Raw genomic sequence first — 17,948 nt, 5'->3', positions numbered from 1 at the left:
AACTTCCCTGGTCTCCGGGTAACCCCAGGCCTGGCCCAATGGCCAGAGTCAGCGAATAGCCCTCCATTCAGGGCAGTAGGGCCTACTAGCCAGAGTCAATGAGATTGGGGCAGCGCCCTAGTAGGGGGACCCAGACCCACCCTGCTCTACCAGATCCCAACCCCAGGCCCTGTGAGCAGCAGCACGGCCTGCAATCCCTGGGCGGGGATCCAGCTGAAACACACCAAGGACACGGGGTGGGAGAGGCCGCTCCTGCACCCTCCCTGGGTCACTTCCCATCACTTCGGTCAGATCGACGTCCCACGTGCTCGCTGGCTCTTCCAGCTCTCTGGCAGCTGCTCCCCTGGAACGCCGCAGGGGTTGCATTGCAGCCGTCTCCCAGGTCTCCGGTTCCCACCATCGGGGCTACTGGCTGCAGCAGTTCAGGCACGTCACCCAGAGGCCCTTCTCCATCACTGGCCAGCCCAGAGTGAGCGGCTCTTCTGCCTTTTATACCGCCCCAGCATTTGGAGCATGCCCAGTCGGGGTGAGGGGGCGGGACTTCACACAGGGCTCTGGAGCACAGGGCCTCGGGATACAGCCACGTATGTGTGTCTGCACTGAACGGAGGAGGGGTCTCACAGGCTCTGGGTTGCAGGGACCGGGGTGGAGAAACTGAGGCACGACTCAGGAGTCTGGGAAATGATGGCAACTATGTTTCTTTATTGCGCAAAGTGGAACAAAGCCTGAGAGGAGCACAAGCCCGGCCTGGCGCAGCCTCCACTGGGCAGGGAGGGGCACTAGCCGGTGGCAGGGAGCGGGGTGCAGGGATACAGCTGCCCTGGAGCAGGGTAAATCCCAGCCGGTGCCAACGCCGAGTCTCACGGCCCCTCTCACATCCGCTCTGCCGTGGCAGAGCAGCAGCAGCCGGACATCGAGCTGCAGCTAAAGGGACTGGAGGATCGTAGGGAGGAGCGCCAGGACGGAGACAGGCAGCGCCCCCCCCACGTCACAGCAGGCGTTTTATCTGCACTTTGCACAGGTCAGAACGAGGACACCGGGGGCAACCTGGATTCTACTCCTGGGGTCTGTCCCCATGGCGGGAGGGGAAAGGGAATCTAGAGTTGGGGGAGGGAGGGGGCTGGGAGCAGGACTGGGAGGGGAGTGGGGCCTGGTGGTTAGAGCAGTGGGGGGTGGGAGCTTCACTACTGATCAGGATACATTGTACTCAAGACAAACCCGCAGGGGATGGGCAGGGGGAACGTACGGCAGTGAGTGAGTGAGTCGCCCATGGTCTCTGCTCGCTGCTTTCTCCCTGCCCAGCCCAGCTCCTGCTGGCCGAGCTTTGCCCGGGCGCGGGGAGGGGGCAGTGCCGCTCCCAGAGCAGGGCTGGGACGCTGGCTCGCCCCAGGGGTACGCTGGTAGCCCCAGGGCTGGGACCGCTTTGGTCCCCCCCGCCCCACTAGCAAATCTGCTGGTCACAGGATTTTAAGGGGGTCAGTGTTGCCCCCCTTATCATGCCAGCAGGGGTCGAAGAGGGGGTACACGGAGGTGCCCTTGAACTCAGCGTGGTAGAAGGAGTACAGGGGGGTAAAATTATTGGAGCCATCGGCTCCATAGAAGGAGACCTCCCCGGCCTCGTAGTCGAGACAGACCCTGATGGTCTCAGGTCGGTGGCTACAGTCGAAGGGCATCGGGTGGGTGTCGAAGGCCCAGTACGGCTTCCCAGCCTTCTGCACGTCGTAGCCGATCAGCCAGTAGCCCTTGATGCAGTCTTCCCCAAACCACGGCAGCCAGTATTTCCTCCGGATCAGCCGGCCCCGTCGCTCTGCCGAGTCCGAGACGACGCCCAGGTTCCAGCGCCGCTTCCGGCCCACGGACACGTCCCAGTAGTGCCGCCCCGCTCGGAAGCTCTGCTCCGCCACCACGCAGTTGGCCGTGTCGAATCGCCTCAGGCCGGCAGGGACGTCCTTTGGGAAAGTCCCACATTTCACCTCCTTCCTGTCCTGTGAGATCTCCAGCAGGGGGTGGGCCGTGGTGGGGTCCAGGGTCAGATCCTCTTTAGTCCCTGGGGAAGGCGGAGGGGCGGAGGAAGGGTTTTATTCTGCAGGGTTACGGCGCTTTCCATCACAGTCCCCCTGATAGTGATACTGGGGTGGGCCACAGACGCCCACCCCCGCGTGAGCCCAGCCCGTCTCCCGCTACGCAGCAATGGGCTGGGCGAGGGCTTGGAGGGGAGCGCTGTCTGGAAAGTGCTGTGCGTGACTCTGTCATTGGTGTCAGGGCGGTGCTAGGGGGCGCTGTGGGGCAGGGAGCGGGGCAGGGCCCAGCAGGGGGTGCTCTCCCCTGGCAGGCAGGACTGGGCAATGCCCATGGGTGGCACTAGGGGGCGCTGTGGGGCAGGACCCAGCAGGGGGTGATCTCCCCTGGCAGGCAGGGCTGGGCAATGCCCATGGGTGGCACTAGGGGGCGCTGTGGGGCAGGACCCAGCAGGGGGCGCTCTCCCCTGGCAGGCAGGGCTGGGCAATGCCCCAGGGTGGCACTAGGGGGCGCTGTGGGGCAGGGAGCGGGGCAGGGCCCAGCAGGGGGCGCTCTCTCCTGGCAGGCAGGACTGGGCAATGCCCCAGGGCGGTGCTAGGGGGCGCTGTGGGGCAGGGAGCCCAGCGGGGGCTCAGGAGGGGGGCTCTCCCGTTTTGGTCCGTGCTGGCCCAACACCCCAGTCGTGCGGTGCTGAGGCTGCTGTGCTGCCCTGGCCCCGAGGTGGCCGTATCTCAGTGCCAGCTGGTGGGGCCCTGCTGTGGGGGTCTCAGGACCCCAGCCTGTGGGGCGGGCGGGGGCCTGAGAGGCCACTTAGAGCCACTCTCTGCAGGGTCAGGGCCAAGTACCCCCAGACCAGCCTGACGGGGTTTGTCCTGCCCCTTCATAAAACCCCCCGGCACCCTCCATCCCCCACGAGGCTGGGCCCAGAGCTCAGTCCCTGGTCGTGGAACGTTCCCCCTCGTCTAACCACCGTCGCCCTGGCTTGGCCTGCCGGCCGATGGGTCCTCGCCCCCGCTGCACGCTTGGGCTAGCTCTGACGGCGACCAGCCGGCCCCTCGGCCTGCATCTCCAGACCAGACAGGCCTGGCTACCCTGCCTCAGCTCAGGGCATCATGGATCAGGGCTGGCAGGGCCCTCGGGAGCCATCGAGTCCGGCCCCCGCCCAACGCAGGATCCTCCCCAACTCAACCGTCCCGGCCAAAGCTTGGTCAGGCCGGGACTGAGACCCCTCTCGGGATGGAGACTCCCCCCCCCCCCGGGAACCCGGCCCAGCGCTTCCCCCCCGCCTAGGGAGAGTTTGTCCTAATGTCCCACCTAGACCCCCCCAGCCCTGCACTGTAACGTGAGCCCCATGCGCCTTGTTCTGCATCCGCCCCCCTGAGAACAGCCTCTCGCCAGCCTCTCGGGACCCCCTTCAGGGAGCTGCAGGCTGCTCTCAAATCCCCCCTCGCTCTCCTCTGCAGACTGAACAAGCCCCAATCCCTCAGCCTCTCCTCGTAGGTCATGTGCTCCAGCCACCCAATCATTTCGGTCGCCTCCGCTGGCCCCTCTCCAATGCGCCCACGTCCCTTCTGTAGTGGGGGGCCCAGAACTGGACACAACACTCCAGATGCGGCCTCCCCAGAGCCGAATAAAGGGGAATAATGACACCTCTGGATCTGCTGGCCATGCTCCTCCTAAGGCAGAGTCCTAAACCTCTTCTCATAAAGTACCCCTTAAAAAATTATAAGAACCCCCACAGCCCCCCACTCTAACCCAATCCCCCACCCCTCCCCCAGAGCCAGGCACCCGCAGCCCCCCATAGCCCCCCGCTCTAACCCAATCCCCCACCCCTCCCCCAGAGCCAGGCACCCGCAGCCCCCGCAGCCCCCCGCTCTAACCCAATCCCCCACCCCTCCCCCAGAGCCAGGCACCCGCAGCCCCCCATAGCCCCCCGCTCTAACCCAATCCCCCACCCCTCCCCCAGAGCCAGGCACCCGCAGCCCCCGCAGCCCCCCGCTCTAACCCAATCCCCCACCCCTCCCCCAGAGCCAGGCACCCGCAGCCCCCCATAGCCCCCCGCTCTAACCCAATCCCCCACCCCTCCCCCAGAGCCAGGCACCCGCAGCCCCCCATAGCCCCCCGCTCTAACCCAATCCCCCACCCCTCCCCCAGAGCCAGGCACCTGCAGCCCCCACAGCCCCCCCCTCTAACCCAATCCCCCACCCCTCCCCCAGAGCCAGGCACCCGCAGCCCCCACAGCCCCCCGCTCTAACCCAATCCCCCACCCCTCCCCCAGAGCCAGGCACCCGCAGCCCCCCACAGCCCCCCGCTCTAACCCAATCCCCCACCCCTCCCCCAGAGCCAGGCACCCGCAGCCCCCGCAGCCCCCCGCTCTAACCCAATCCCCCACCCCTCCCCCAGAGCCAGGCACCCGCAGCCCCCCATAGCCCCCCGCTCTAACCCAATCCCCCACCCCTCCCCCAGAGCCAGGCACCCGCAGCCCCCCACAGCCCCCCGCTCTAACCCAATCCCCCACCCCTCCCCCAGAGCCAGGCACCCGCAGCCCCCCATAGCCCCCCGCTCTAACCCAATCCCCCACCCCTCTCCCAGAGCCAGGCACCCGCAGCCCCCCACAGCCCCCCGCTCTAACCAAATCCCCCACCCCTCCCCCAGAGCCAGGCACCCGCAGCCCCCGCAGCCCCCCGCTCTAACCCAATCCCCCACCCCTCCCCCAGAGCCAGGCACCCGCAGCCCCCCATAGCCCCCCGCTCTAACCCAATCCCCCACCCCTCCCCCAGAGCCAGGCACCCGCAGCCCCCCACAGCCCCCCGCTCTAACCCAATCCCCCACCCCTCCCCCAGAGCCAGGCACCCGCAGCCCCCCGCAGCCCCCCGCTCTAACCCAATCCCCCACCCCTCCCCCAGAGCCAGGCACCCGCAGCCCCCCATAGCCCCCCGCTCTAACCCAATCCCCCACCCCTCCCCCAGAGCCAGGCACCCGCAGCCCCCGCAGCCCCCCGCTCTAACCCAATCCCCCACCCCTCCCCCAGAGCCAGGCACCCGCAGCCCCCGCAGCCCCCCGCTCTAACCCAATCCCCCACCCCTCCCCCAGAGCCAGGCACCCGCAGGCCCCCACAGCCCCCCCCTCTAACCCAATCCCCCACCCCTCCCCCAGAGCCAGGCACCCGCAGCCCCCCATAGCCCCCCGCTCTAACCCAATCCCCCACCCCTCCCCCAGAGCCAGGCACCCGCAGGCCCCCACAGCCCCCCGCTCTAACCCAATCCCCCACCCCTCCCCCAGAGCCAGGCACCCGCAGCCCCCGCAGCCCCCCGCTCTAACCCAATCCCCCACCCCTCCCCCAGAGCCAGGCACCCGCAGCCCCCGCAGCCCCCCGCTCTAACCCAATCCCCCACCCCTCCCCCAGAGCCAGGCACCTGCAGCCCCCCACAGCCCCCCTCTAACCCAATCCCCCACCCCTCTCCCAGAGCCAGGCACCCGCAGCCCCCCACAGCCCCCCGCTCTAACCCAATCCCCCACCCCTCCCCCAGAGCCAGGCACCCGCAGCCCCCCACAGCCCCCCGCTCTAACCCAATCCCCCACCCCTCCCCCAGAGCCAGGCACCCGCAGCCCCCACAGCCCCCCGCTCTAACCCAATCCCCCACCCCTCCCCCAGAGCCAGGCACCCGCAGCCCCCCATAGCCCCCCGCTCTAACCCAATCCCCCACCCCTCCCCCAGAGCCAGGCACCCGCAGCCCCCCACAGCCCCCCGCTCTAACCCAATCCCCCACCCCTCCCCCAGAGCCAGGCACCCGCAGCCCCCGCAGCCCCCCGCTCTAACCCAATCCCCCACCCCTCCCCCAGAGCCAGGCACCCGCAGCCCCCCATAGCCCCCCGCTCTAACCCAATCCCCCACCCCTCCCCCAGAGCCAGGCACCCGCAGCCCCCCACAGCCCCCCGCTCTAACCCAATCCCCCACCCCTCCCCCAGAGCCAGGCACCCGCAGCCCCCCATAGCCCCCCGCTCTAACCCAATCCCCCACCCCTCCCCCAGAGCCAGGCACCCGCAGCCCCCCACAGCCCCCCGCTCTAACCAAATCCCCCACCCCTCCCCCAGAGCCAGGCACCCGCAGCCCCCCATAGCCCCCCGCTCTAACCCAATCCCCCACCCCTCCCCAGAGCCAGGCACCCGCAGCCCCCCACAGCCCCCCGCTCTAACCAAATCCCCCACCCCTCCCCCAGAGCCAGGCACCCGCAGCCCCCCATAGCCCCCCGCTCTAACCCAATCCCCCACCCCTCCCCCAGAGCCAGGCACCCGCAGCCCCCGCAGCCCCCCCCTCTAACCCAATCCCCCACCCCTCCCCCAGAGCCAGGCACCCGCAGCCCCCGCAGCCCCCCGCTCTAACCCAATCCCCCACCCCTCCCCCAGAGCCAGGCACCCGCAGCCCCCGCAGCCCCCCGCTCTAACCCAATCCCCCACCCCTCCCCCAGAGCCAGGCACCCGCAGGCCCCCACAGCCCCCCGCTCTAACCCAATCCCCCACCCCTCCCCCAGAGCCAGGCACCCGCAGCCCCCGCAGCCCCCCCCTCTAACCCAATCCCCCACCCCTCCCCCAGAGCCAGGCACCCGCAGCCCCCGCAGCCCCCCGCTCTAACCCAATCCCCCACCCCTCCCCCAGAGCCAGGCACCCGCAGGCCCCACAGCCCCCCCCTCTAACCCAATCCCCCACCCCTCCCCCAGAGCCAGGCACCCGCAGCCCCCCATAGCCCCCCGCTCTAACCCAAACCCCCACCCCTCCCCCAGAGCCAGGCACCCGCAGGCCCCACAGCCCCCCCCTCTAACCCAATCCCCCACCCCTCCCCCAGAGCCAGGCACCCGCAGCCCCCGCAGCCCCCCCCTCTAACCCAATCCCCCACCCCTCCCCCAGAGCCAGGCACCCGCAGGCCCCACAGCCCCCCCTCTAACCCAATCCCCCACCCCTCCCCCAGAGCCAGGCACCCGCAGCCCCCCACAGCCCCCCGCTCTAACCCAATCCCCCACCCCTCCCCCAGAGCCAGGCACCCGCAGCCCCCCATAGCCCCCCGCTCTAACCCAATCCCCCACCCCTCCCCCAGAGCCAGGCACCCGCAGCCCCCGCAGCCCCCCGCTCTAACCCAATCCCCCACCCCTCCCCCAGAGCCAGGCACCCGCAGCCCCCGCAGCCCCCCGCTCTAACCCAATCCCCCACCCCTCCCCCAGAGCCAGGCACCTGCAGCCCCCACAGCCCCCCGCTCTAACCCAATCCCCCACCCCTCCCCCAGAGCCAGGCACCCGCAGCCCCCCATAGCCCCCCGCTCTAACCCAATCCCCCACCCCTCCCCCAGAGCCAGGCACCCGCAGCCCCCGCAGCCCCCCGCTCTAACCCAATCCCCCACCCCTCCCCCAGAGCCAGGCACCCGCAGCCCCCCACAGCCCCCCGCTCTAACCCAATCCCCCACCCCTCCCCCAGAGCCAGGCACCCGCAGCCCCCCACAGCCCCCCGCTCTAACCCAATCCCCCACCCCTCCCCCAGAGCCAGGCACCCGCAGCCCCCCATAGCCCCCCGCTCTAACCCAATCCCCCACCCCTCCCCCAGAGCCAGGCACCCGCAGCCCCCCACAGCCCCCCGCTCTAACCCAATCCCCCACCCCTCCCCCAGAGCCAGGCACCCGCAGCCCCCCACAGCCCCCCGCTCTAACCCAATCCCCCACCCCTCCCCCAGAGCCAGGCACCCGCAGCCCCCCACAGCCCCCCGCTCTAACCCAATCCCCCACCCCTCCCCCAGAGCCAGGCACCCGCAGCCCCCCACAGCCCCCCGCTCTAACCCAATCCCCCACCCCTCCCCCACAGCCAGGCACCCCCAGCTCCCCGCTCTAACCCGATGCCCCTCCCCTCCCCCACAGCCAGGCGCCCCCAGCCCCCCGCTCTAACCCGATGCCCCTCCCCTCCCCCACAGCCAGGCACGGGAACCCCACCTTTGACGTGGCCGCTCCCACTGCCCAGCCCTGTCTCGGCAGCTTGTCTGCAGGGAGCAGGTGGCCCAGCAGTGCTAGGCTGGCGGCGTGGGGCTGAGCCCTCCCACCCCAGCCCCACCTGGCACCCGGGGCCCAGTGCCCCCCCCGGTCCTCTCACTGCTGATGCAGGGGGAGGGGTCCTTTGGAGCAAAGCTCTTCACCGCAGTGCCCGGGGAGGGGTGGGCGTGGTCGCACTGAGCCACTGGCGGGGGGGGGACCCGTGTCTCCAGGGAGCACCCCGGGGAGGAAACGAACCAGGAGGGGCGCCCTCCTGCTCACACACAGTGGTTCCCAGTCTGGGGCGCGCTGTGGGGACGGGTGGGGGAGACCCCAAGGGCCCTTCCAAGGGAGGGGTCACCCCGACCAGCGGGGGGTCGAGTCAGCAGCCCCCTCCCCCTGCTGCGTGGCACCGGGACTGCCCGGGAGGCTGCCCTCTGTGTCCCTCGCCCACCTTGCTCCGCCTGGGAGCACCCACGATCCCGTCGGCCTGACCCCCGATCTCCCTGGGCACCCCTCCCAGGGTGGGGGAGCTGCGGCTCCGGTTGGGGGGCTGAGAGCGGGGTTCTGCCCCCTTTGCCTCCCCCCCCCCGCGTTTCCCGGCTCCCTTCTCTCCCTACATTCCCCTCCTGTCTGCAGGGCCCCTCGGCCGGCGCTGGGCACAGTCAGACGCAGTCTCTGCCCGGCGTCCCCACTCACCGGACGCCATCCGTCCCCTGGGCCAGCCTGCTCCGCGAGTGCCCCTGGGCCGGACACTGGGCTCTGGGGGAAGAGCACAAGGGCCGTGAAGAGTCTCCTCCGGGCACATCCCGGGACACACAGCCCCCGCCCAAGGCTGCCCCCCGGTGCCAGCCCCCCCAGCACCCAGCCTGGGAACCCCGTAGCTCCGGATGCCACATGGCCTGGCTGAGACTGGGCTCCCGGGCTGCCCACAGGAAACAGAAACAGGGCACAAAGAGCGGGGGGGGTACAAGCCCCAGGGCGGGAACGCCTCGGCCAAGGGAGCGTCGCATCCCCAGGACCAACCCCCCAAGCCAGCCTGGCCGCCCTAGGGCAGGCCCGTCCCAGCGCCCTCGGCAGGGGCGTGCGGCGCGAGGCGCCCTCAGGCCTGCTGGCACCGGGCTGCGCGGGGGGGCCGGGCCCATGTTGCTCTCCCCTGGCCAGCACACAACATGCCGTGCGTCCCCGTGGGTGCGCTGTCCACAGGGCCTGCAGCAGTGGGGCTCACACAACGGCCTTGCAGGTGGGCCGCGGCCTACGGCTCACCTCTCCCCCTCACAGCGGGGAGCCTGCGCGGGTGCCCCAGCTCCCCAAGCCCCACAGGCCGGACCCAGCTCCGCACACCGGCACACCCCTCTCGCCCCGCTGGGGAACTGCTCGCCTGCAGGCTTTCCCTGGGAGAAGGCTTGAAAGAAGGGGTGGGCATGAGAAAGGTGGGGATGGAGCAAGGCAGGTGTGAGGGCACAGAGGGGCACAGGGCAGAGAGTGTGAGGGGGTGGGCATCAGGGAAAAAGAGGGCAAAGGGGGCGGGGGCAGTGAGGGAAGGGGGAGGCACCAGGAGGGTGCAGGGCTAAGGGAAGGTGCAGGTGCCAGGGGATTCTGGGGTGAAGCAGAAGGGCAGACACCTGCAGGGGAGGGACCAGCACCAGAGGCGAGAGGCAGGGCAGGTGTGTAGAGGGAGGTGTTGGAAGAGGGGTCGCTCACACGATCAGAGTGGGGCTACTGGAGGAGCGGGCACAGGGGGCAGAGAAGGGCTGGTGGAGGGGGGCAGGTCGCAGGAGGGCTGAGGGCAGTGAGAAGGCAGGAGTCAGGACAGCAGAGGAGGGTGAGGGTTTGGGGGAGGCAGCAGGGGAGCTGATGGAGCAAGGGGAGACGTGGCAGCAGAGGGAATAGGATAGAGCTTTATAAAATATTTATTAATAACTTAGGTGCCGCAGTGGCCCGTCCGAACAAGCCCCATGAACTCAGTTCAGGTGCACAACACAAAATCCATTCTGCTCACGGGAGGAACCTCTTAGGCTACGTCTACACTGGCGGCTTCTTGTGCAAGAACATCTTTGTGACGTAGTGGGGGTACTTGCTGGGCTGTGGTGACCCCTGCTGTCTGGAGCAAGACCCAGCAGGGAAAACCTCACTATGCAAAGGTGACGCCAAACCTGTTGAACCAGACACCCCCCATGGAGAGGAACAAAGGAAGGTGGATGCTGCCCTGGCTGGGGGGCAGGGCTGGAAGAGTGTGGGGTAGTTGCTGTCTGGGAGCATGGAGGAGAGCCTAGGGGAAGGGGCTGGAGTTTAGGGGCCCAGTCTCCCCCATCTCAAGGGGGCCTGAGGCATCCTAGCCCAGCTCTGTGACCAGATTCCATCTGTGCTGCGCTGTATCCTGGAGAGGCAATAAACTTCCTCTATTCCACCGGCTGGTGCAGTCTGTTTGTGCCATTTCGGGGTGCAGGGGACGGGGGACCCCAACGTGCCGTCACAATCTTGCACAAGGGTTCTTGTGCAAGAAGTCTTGCACAAGAACACGTCCACACTGCCACGTGCGAGCTGTGCTTTTGCACAAGAGCATCCATGGCAGCGCAGACGCTCTCTTGGCAAGAAAGCTCTGATGGCCATTTTAGGCATTGGGGTTTCTTGCGCAAGAAATCCCGGCCGACGCCCGCACTGCCCTCTTACACCTGTTAGAACAGAGCGTAGCTTTTGCGCGAGACGCCCTCTCTTCCCACGCCGCACGGTGAGTTTCCTTGTGCAAGAGCAGGCGGGCAGTGTGGCTGCTCTGTGGGTTCCTGCACAAGAACAGCCTCGGCCTCCTCTGCTCACCCCTCCCAGCAGCGCCGCAGCTTTCGCTTTCCTTGCCGGGAAGCCCAGGCAGGAGGTGAAACAGGAACTCACTTCCCTCTCAGGCCTGGCCCTGACACCCAGCTGCCTGCAGCAGGGCCCGTCCCCCCCGCGGCCCAGGAGAGCTGGGCCCAGCGACTTCGGCTGGGTCCTCAGACTCGCCCTGGTCCGTGGCAGGGGCAGTGGCTGCTGAGCGGCGGTTACACCCACGCCCCGGGCTGCTCTCTTTTCCCGTTGAACGCCCTCTCCCGCTGGGGCTCAGGACTCCGTCAGTCCAGGGACAGGGATCTCCCGCTGGGGTTTGGGACGCAGCGAGTCCAGGGACAGGGGTCTCCCGCTGGGGCTCAGGACTCGGTCAGTCCGGGGACAGGGGTCTCCCACTGTGGCTGGGGACATGGCGAGTCCGGGGACAGGGGTCTCCCACTGGGGCTGGGGACACGGCGAGTCCGGGGACAGGGGTCCCCTGCTGGGGCTGGGGACACGGCGAGTCCGGGGACAGGGGTCCCCCGCTGGGGCTGGGGACACGGCGAGTCCGGGGGATGGGGTCTCCCGCTGTTTCTTTGCTGAGACGCACATTTCTCACTCACCCTTTGCTCTGCCAAAGAATCGCCGCGTAAGCAAGCGGCTAGGCCATTTGACTGTGTTGGCATCTGGCTGAGGCCCTGTGTCTCCGAGGGACTGGCTTGGGCCTGCTTTCTGTGCGTGGAAGGGGCCTCAGTAATGTCACATACCAGAACCTTACAACTTGGTGTGCGATGTCACCAGGCGTATTTCCCCAGGACAATGATGATCAGCAGATTATGGGTTTTCGGATGGTCCCTCACAAGGCATTCTTGGTACAAAATCCGTCATAGTCTCATCAAACAGATGAGCTTACGGGCCAGACTACCACAGTGGGCTGCTGAAGGCAAGACGCTCGCCCAGGGGAGATCCTGGCAGTCCGAGGCTGGGGTCCACTAGTGCGGGGAGGGATGGAGATCAAAGCAACCCCAGGCTCCGATTCAGGGATTTTCTCACTGCGGGCAGGGAAATGTCTGTGCTGGGCCTGGAGAGCCCAGGGCCCCTCCCCACGGTCACAGCGCCCGGCCTCGGTCTTTGTCCTCTCACTTCCCCGAGTCACAATGAGGCCCCCACTTCCCACGGCTCCCCGGGGGGGAGGGGTTGCACGGTTGGTCTCTGCAAACTGAGTGCTGGGCGGGTGCGATGGAAGGAATCCCGGGGGGGGGGGGGCCAAGCAAAGGGAGTCGGTCCTGCGAGATGCGGGCGGGGGGGGGCTCTGAGCTGAGTGGGGGGGCAAATGCATTCGCGGGGAGGAAAGGCCCCAGGCAGGGTTGACCAGGCAGGAAGGGGGGCAGCCCTGAGCTGGCGGGGGGGTTACTCCCCTAGGCATAGAGCCGGGTGGGGGCCCAGCCCACGGGGGGGGGGATGCAGCTAGATGTCCTGGGAGCGCGCAGCCCCCCCCCCCCCCCGCCCTGCAGTGCACAGGGTGGGGATGGGTCGGGAACCTGGGTCCCAACCCAAACTGGGACCTGGGTCCCGAGCACGGGGCAGGGAGGGCTGGGTTGGGTGGGGGTAAGAGCATGCCAAGGTGACGGGCACAGGCAGGGGGAGGCTCCAGGCTGGGGGGCGAGGGGGCTGGATGTTTGCCCCTGGGGCCGGCCCTGCAGTGCAGCCCTGCTGGCCTTTGGCCACGGCCAGGCACACCCGGCCGGCTGGAGCGTGGGGAGGGGGGTGCACTGCTGGGCCAGCCCCAGTTCCCTCACCAGACACGAGGGGGAACTTCTGAGAGCAGCCGCATCCTTCGTCCCCCGGCCCAGAGCGACCGGCCCAGACTCGCCCAGGGAGCTAAAGTCCAAGCAGATATAACCCCCCCCCGCCCCAGCCTTTCACCCCTGCACTGACCACTAGCCAGCGCTGCCTCCGCCAGCCCAGTGACCTCACCTGACGGCTCTGGTGCCCACCACAGGGAAGGGGCCCCGGGGTGCTCTGCAGATGCTGGTCGGATGGACGGGCTGGACGCTGGTTCTCAGGACAGATGTTATGCAGCTGTTCAGACTGTCAGGACACGGGCTGAAAGTCCCAGCCAATGGGAGCACAGAGAGGCTGCACAGAATGCAGACCCCTACCCTCATTGGCTACCACACAGTGACCCCCCCTCCGGTGTCAGTAGCGCAGGTCTGGGGGACACCCGAAAACAGAAGCGGTGCACACGCAGCCGGTGCAGGACACAGCCCGGATCTGGCGGCTTCCTGTGCTCAGCTCTTATCTCGCAGCGGGGCTGTTGGACAAGGTCCAACCCCAGCTGGTTTCACTCTTACCCGTTCTCCTGGCCCATAAAACTTCCCCTTTCGGCTGCCGTCCCGGCCCGGCCTCGGCTCACCTCTCCGGAGAGAGAAACCAAAGGGCAGAGCTTGCCAAGTGGGCCGGTGTCGGGTCTCACAAGCCCTGCCCGTGTGGGCCCCCGGTGGAACCCTCAACAGTGTGACACCCCTTCCCACGGAGCCCCCTCCGGCCACGGCCCCTTCCCACGGAGCCCCCTCAACTGCCACGGCCCCCTTCCCACGGAGCCCCCTCCGGCGCCACGGCCCCGTCCCACGGAGCCCCCTCTGGCCACGGCCCCTTCCCACGGAGCCCCCTCCGGCCACGGTCCCTTCCCACGGAGCCCCCTCAACTGCCACGGCCCCTTCCCACGGAGCCCTCTGGCCACGGCCCCTTCCCACGGAGCCCCCTCCGGCCACGGTCCCTTCCCACGGAGCCCCCTCAACTGCCACGGCCCCTTCCCACGGAGCCCTCTGGCCACGGCCCCTTCCCACGGAGCCCCCTCCGGCGCCACGGCCCCTTCCCACGGAGCCCCCTCAACTGCCACGGCCCCTTCCCACGGAGTCCCTCCGGCCATGGCCCCTTCCCACAGAGCCCCCTCAACTGCCACGGCCCCTTCCCACGGAGCCCCTCCGGCCACGGCCCCTTCCCACGGAGCCCTCTCAACTGCCACGGCCCCTTCCCACGGAGCCCCATCAACTGCCACGGCCCCTTCCCACGGAACCCCTCCGGCCACGGCCCCTTCCCACGGAGCCCCCTCAACTGCCACGGCCCCTTCCCACGGAGCCCCTCCGGCCACGGCCCCTTCCCACGGAGCCCCCTCATCTGCCACGGCCCCTTCCCACGGAGCCCCTCCGGCCACGGCCCCTTCCCACGGAGCCCTCTCAACTGCCACGGCCCCTTCCCACGGAGCCCCCTCAACTGCCATGGCCCCTTCCCACGGAGCCCCTCCGGCCACAGCCCCTTCCCACGGAGCCCCCTCAACTGCCACGGCCCCTTCCCACAGAGCCCCCTCTGGCCACGGCCCTTTCCCATGGAGCCCCCTCTGGCCACGGCCCCTTCCCACGGAGCCCCCTCCAGCGCCACGGCCCCTTCCCACGGAGCCCCCTCCAGCCACGGCCCCTTCCCACGGAGCCCCCTCCGGCGCCACGGCCCCTTCCCACGGAGCCCCCTCTGGCCACGGCGCCTTCCCACGGAGCCCCCTCTGGCGCCACGGCCCCTTCCCACGGAGCCCCCTCAACTGCCATGGCCCCTTCCCATGGAGCCCCCTCCGGCGCCGCGGCCCCTTCCCACGGAGCCCCCTCCGACCACGGCCCCTTCCCACGGAGCCCCCTCCGGCGCCACGGCCCCTTCCCACGGAGCCCCCTCCGGCGCCGCGGCCCCTTCCCACGGAGCCCCCTCCGGCACCGCGGCCCCTTCCCAGGGAGTCCCCTCCGGCGCCACGGCTCCTTCCCACGGAGCCCCCTCCAGCTCCATGGCCCCTTCCCACGGAGCCCCCTCCGGCGCCGCGGCCCCTTCCCATGGAGCCCCCTCCGGCGCCATGGCCCCTTCCCAGGGAGTCCCCTCCGGTGCCACGGCCCCTTCCCACGGAGCCCCCTCCGGCGCTGCGGCCCCTTCCCAGGGAGTCCCCTCCGGTGCCACGGCCCTTCTTGGGGACCCTGCTCTCTTCTGGGCCCTGCCCCCGTCTCTTGGGCTGGGGCCCCTTGGAGACTTCAAGTATCAGAGGGGTCGCCGTGTTAGCCTGACTGCAGAAGCGGCGAGGAGTCCTGCGGCACCACAGACTAACCGAAGGGTTTGGAGCATGAGCGTCCGTGGGCAAAGCCCCACTTGGCCAGATGCACGTCCGGGTCTTTGCCCACGAAGGCGTCTGCTCCAACACTCCGGTGAGTCTCTGAGGTGCCACCGGGCTCCTCGCCGCTTTTGGAGACTTCAGCCTGCCCGTCTCTGCCATGGTCCCCTCCCTCTGGCCCCCCGGGCCCGACCCCAGAGGGGATGGTGCAGCCCCGTTCTCCAGCCCAGAGCGGCTCCCAGCCTGTACCACACAGGAGGGGCCGTGAGGCCGGCACTGGGGCGTGGCTGCTCTCCACAGACGTGACACGGAAAAGGGGCGTTCCCACGGCGAGCACGCTGGGCCAAGCGCACCAGAAAGCCCTCAGCCCTGGGGACAGGCCACGGCCCAGCCCAGCCTCGGAAAGTCCCGTGTCACTGGGTCCGACTCGGCCCCTCTGGAAACCCAGCCTGCCCCAGCTCACGCAGCCCTCCCACGGACGACCGCTCTGGAGCTGCGGGCAGTGCCGGGGGAAATGGCGCCCTCGGGGTGATTAGCCCCGGGGGTGCCGGGGTCTCCCCTCACGCAGCAGGCGCTGATCAGACACAGAGCAGGCCGGGATTCAGAGCGCGGGGCCCAGAGGTAGGGGTGCCAGATGGTTTAACCAAAAATACCAAACAGCTCCCCCCCCCAAAGAAAAACACCAGGGAAAAATTCTGTTGAGAGAAAAAAAAAGGGGGAGACCAAAGTTGTTAAGCAAAAAAGAAAGGGGGGGGGCACTTGCCTTTAAATGCCCCCACGCTCCTCAATCCCCCGCCCCAGGGGAAAATTGTCCCCACCGGGCTTCTGTCCGCGGGACACAGGAAATACCGGACATTGCACATCTCCAGTACGGTCTGTTGGTTTTTACCACACGGGGGACCCGAATACTGAACATCTGGGCGACAACCGGACACCTGGCAACCGCACCGAGTTGCTGCCTGAGTCTGCTGGAGCCACCGTGCTGCCCAGGCGCTGAAGCCGAGCTCTGCAGCCCTCGCGGCTGAAACGTCGTTCCTTGGAGAAAGGGGCGGTTCTGGGCAGACCTCGGGGGCTTTCTGAGCCCGGCTGGGAGAGGACGTGGGGCAGGACATGCAGCGCGGCCCAGCCCTGCGGGCCACATGCCCCCTTCCCACGGAGCCTGGAGCCTGCTCAGGCGCTGGGATGGCTCGAAGCCCCTCCCACCGTCTCCTTCGGACTGGGGAGGCCCTGGGAGCAGAAAGCTGTTCCTCTGTGCCCCTGGCCAGCTCCTATGGCTCCCAGCTGGGGCCGCCAGGCTGGCTCTGCCTGTAGAAGGTTCCCGTCAGAAACCCCCTGAAGAGGGCTGAAGGGGGAGCGAGGTGAACAGGAGGATGGGGGGGTGGCGTCTGGCTCCCGTGTGCTGGTGGCCTTGTCCAACCAGGCCAGGTGGTGTCCCAAAGGCTTACCTCACCGGTCTCTGTACAGCTCCTCGCAGCCCGGCATCTCTGCTGCCGTGTGGCCGGAGCTGCGCGCGTGGCCGGAGCTGCGCGCGTGGCCGGAGCTGCGCGCGTGGCCGGAGCTGCGCGCGTGGCCGGAGCTGCGCGCGTGGCCGGAGCTATGTGCGTGGCCGGAGCTGCACGCGTGGCTGGAGCTATGTGCGTGGCCGGAGCTGCGCGCGTGGCCGGAGCTGTGCGCGTGGCCGGAGCTGTGGCCGGAGCTGCGCGCGTGGCCGGAGCTGTGGCCGGAGCTGTGCGCATGGCCGGAGCTGCGCGCGTGGCCGGAGCTATGTGCGTGGCCGGAGCTGCACGCGTGGCCGGAGCTATGTGCGTGGCCGGAGCTGTGTGCGTGGCCGGAGCTGTGCGCGTGGCCGGAGCTGTGGCCGGAGCTGCGCGCGTGGCCACGGCTAACGATGGTTGCTCTCCGTCAGTGTTTCTTAAACTTTTTAAGACCAAGAAACACCAAACAATACTTTGTTTTTTATGAGGAAGGATAACCAAGGATTTTTGGTGAAGCCCAAAAAAAAGATTGGGGGAGAAGTTATTGAGCAAAAATAATAATAATAATAATAATAATAATAATGTTTGCCTGCCCCTTTAAGGGAGGCCATTTTGACATTTTGCGTTCCGTTGTCCTCCGCGGCACAGCTCCGGCTGCCTCGTGGCGCACTAAGAGACACCGTCTCCGTGGCGCCTCGGGGACTCCGTGGCCAGTCCAGGCGCCCTTCTCTTGTTGCAGTTGAGGGAGGTCACTTTGGCAGCAGGTCCCAATGTCTCCTGGTACCCCCAGTACTTCCTCTGAGCCTCCCCTCAGAGCCCCCGAGGCCCCTGTTGGCGGCGGTGAGAGTTGGGAAGGCTGAGCAGATGGCGTGGGTGAGACAGACGGGGAACCCTCCTCAGCCCCCCCCAGAAGTGCTGGGCTTGTTCCTGCCCCTTCCTCTGCCCCACCCAACAAGCACCACAAATGATGAAAGCCTAGAAAGCAAGAGCTGTGGGAAGGCTCAAGGAAATGTCTTGGAAAGGAGAAGACCTGGAGGGGACATGAGGGCGGTTTCAAGTATCTAAAAGGGCGTCACAAGGAGGAGGGAGAAAACTTGTTCATCTTGGCCTCTGAGGACAGGACAAGGAGCAATGGGCTTAAACTGCAGCAGGGGAGGTTGAGGTTGGACATTAGGAAAAAGTTCCTGCCTGCCAGGTTGGTCAAACCCTGGAATCAATTGCCTAGGGGGGTTGTGGAATCCCCATCTCTGGAGATATGGAAGAGCAGGTTGGACACACGCCTGTCAGGGATGGTCTAGATGGTGCTTGGTCTTGCCATGAGGGCAGGAACTAGACTGGGTGACTCTCGAGGTCCCTCCCAGGTCTCGTGTCCGGTGACTCCATGATTCTCTGCGCACTGGAGGGAGCGAGCGCAGGTTTGGGCTCAGAGCTGCCCTCTAGCCAGATGTGCCTGAACAGGCCGGCGAGCTGTCTGCCTCCGTTGGAAATCCGCGTGTCCCCTCTC

At 68.0% G+C, this 17,948-nt stretch overlaps 1 protein-coding gene across 2 annotated transcripts; it reads right to left on the bottom strand.

Annotated features, from left to right (window-relative positions):
- Window positions 1-682: 682 nt before the first annotated feature.
- On the bottom strand, window positions 683-13,393 carry LOC112544681 (E3 ubiquitin-protein ligase TRIM50-like). Of its 2 annotated transcripts, none has more exons than XM_075928774.1 (3): window positions 12,803-13,393; window positions 8,726-8,788; window positions 683-2,047 (listed from the first exon to the last, which is right to left on the bottom strand). In XM_075928774.1, the coding sequence occupies exons 2-3, from the start codon at window positions 8,733-8,735 to the stop codon at window positions 1,458-1,460; spliced, it is 600 nt and encodes a 199-aa protein (XP_075784889.1). In that variant the 5' UTR covers window positions 8,736-8,788; window positions 12,803-13,393; the 3' UTR covers window positions 683-1,457. The 2 variants fall into 2 exon arrangements, with proteins under 2 accessions (XP_075784889.1, XP_075784890.1); XM_075928775.1 differs by lacking the exon at window positions 12,803-13,393 and adding an exon at window positions 11,449-12,027.
- Between the last annotated feature and the right edge of the window lie 4,555 nt (window positions 13,394-17,948).

The sequence above is a fragment of the Pelodiscus sinensis genome, chromosome 4 (genome assembly GCF_049634645.1).
Source record: "Pelodiscus sinensis isolate JC-2024 chromosome 4, ASM4963464v1, whole genome shotgun sequence".
Taxonomy (NCBI): domain Eukaryota; kingdom Metazoa; phylum Chordata; order Testudines; family Trionychidae; genus Pelodiscus; species Pelodiscus sinensis.
Note: the sequence above shows the minus strand (reverse complement) of the source record. Positions and strands in the feature narration are given on the sequence as shown.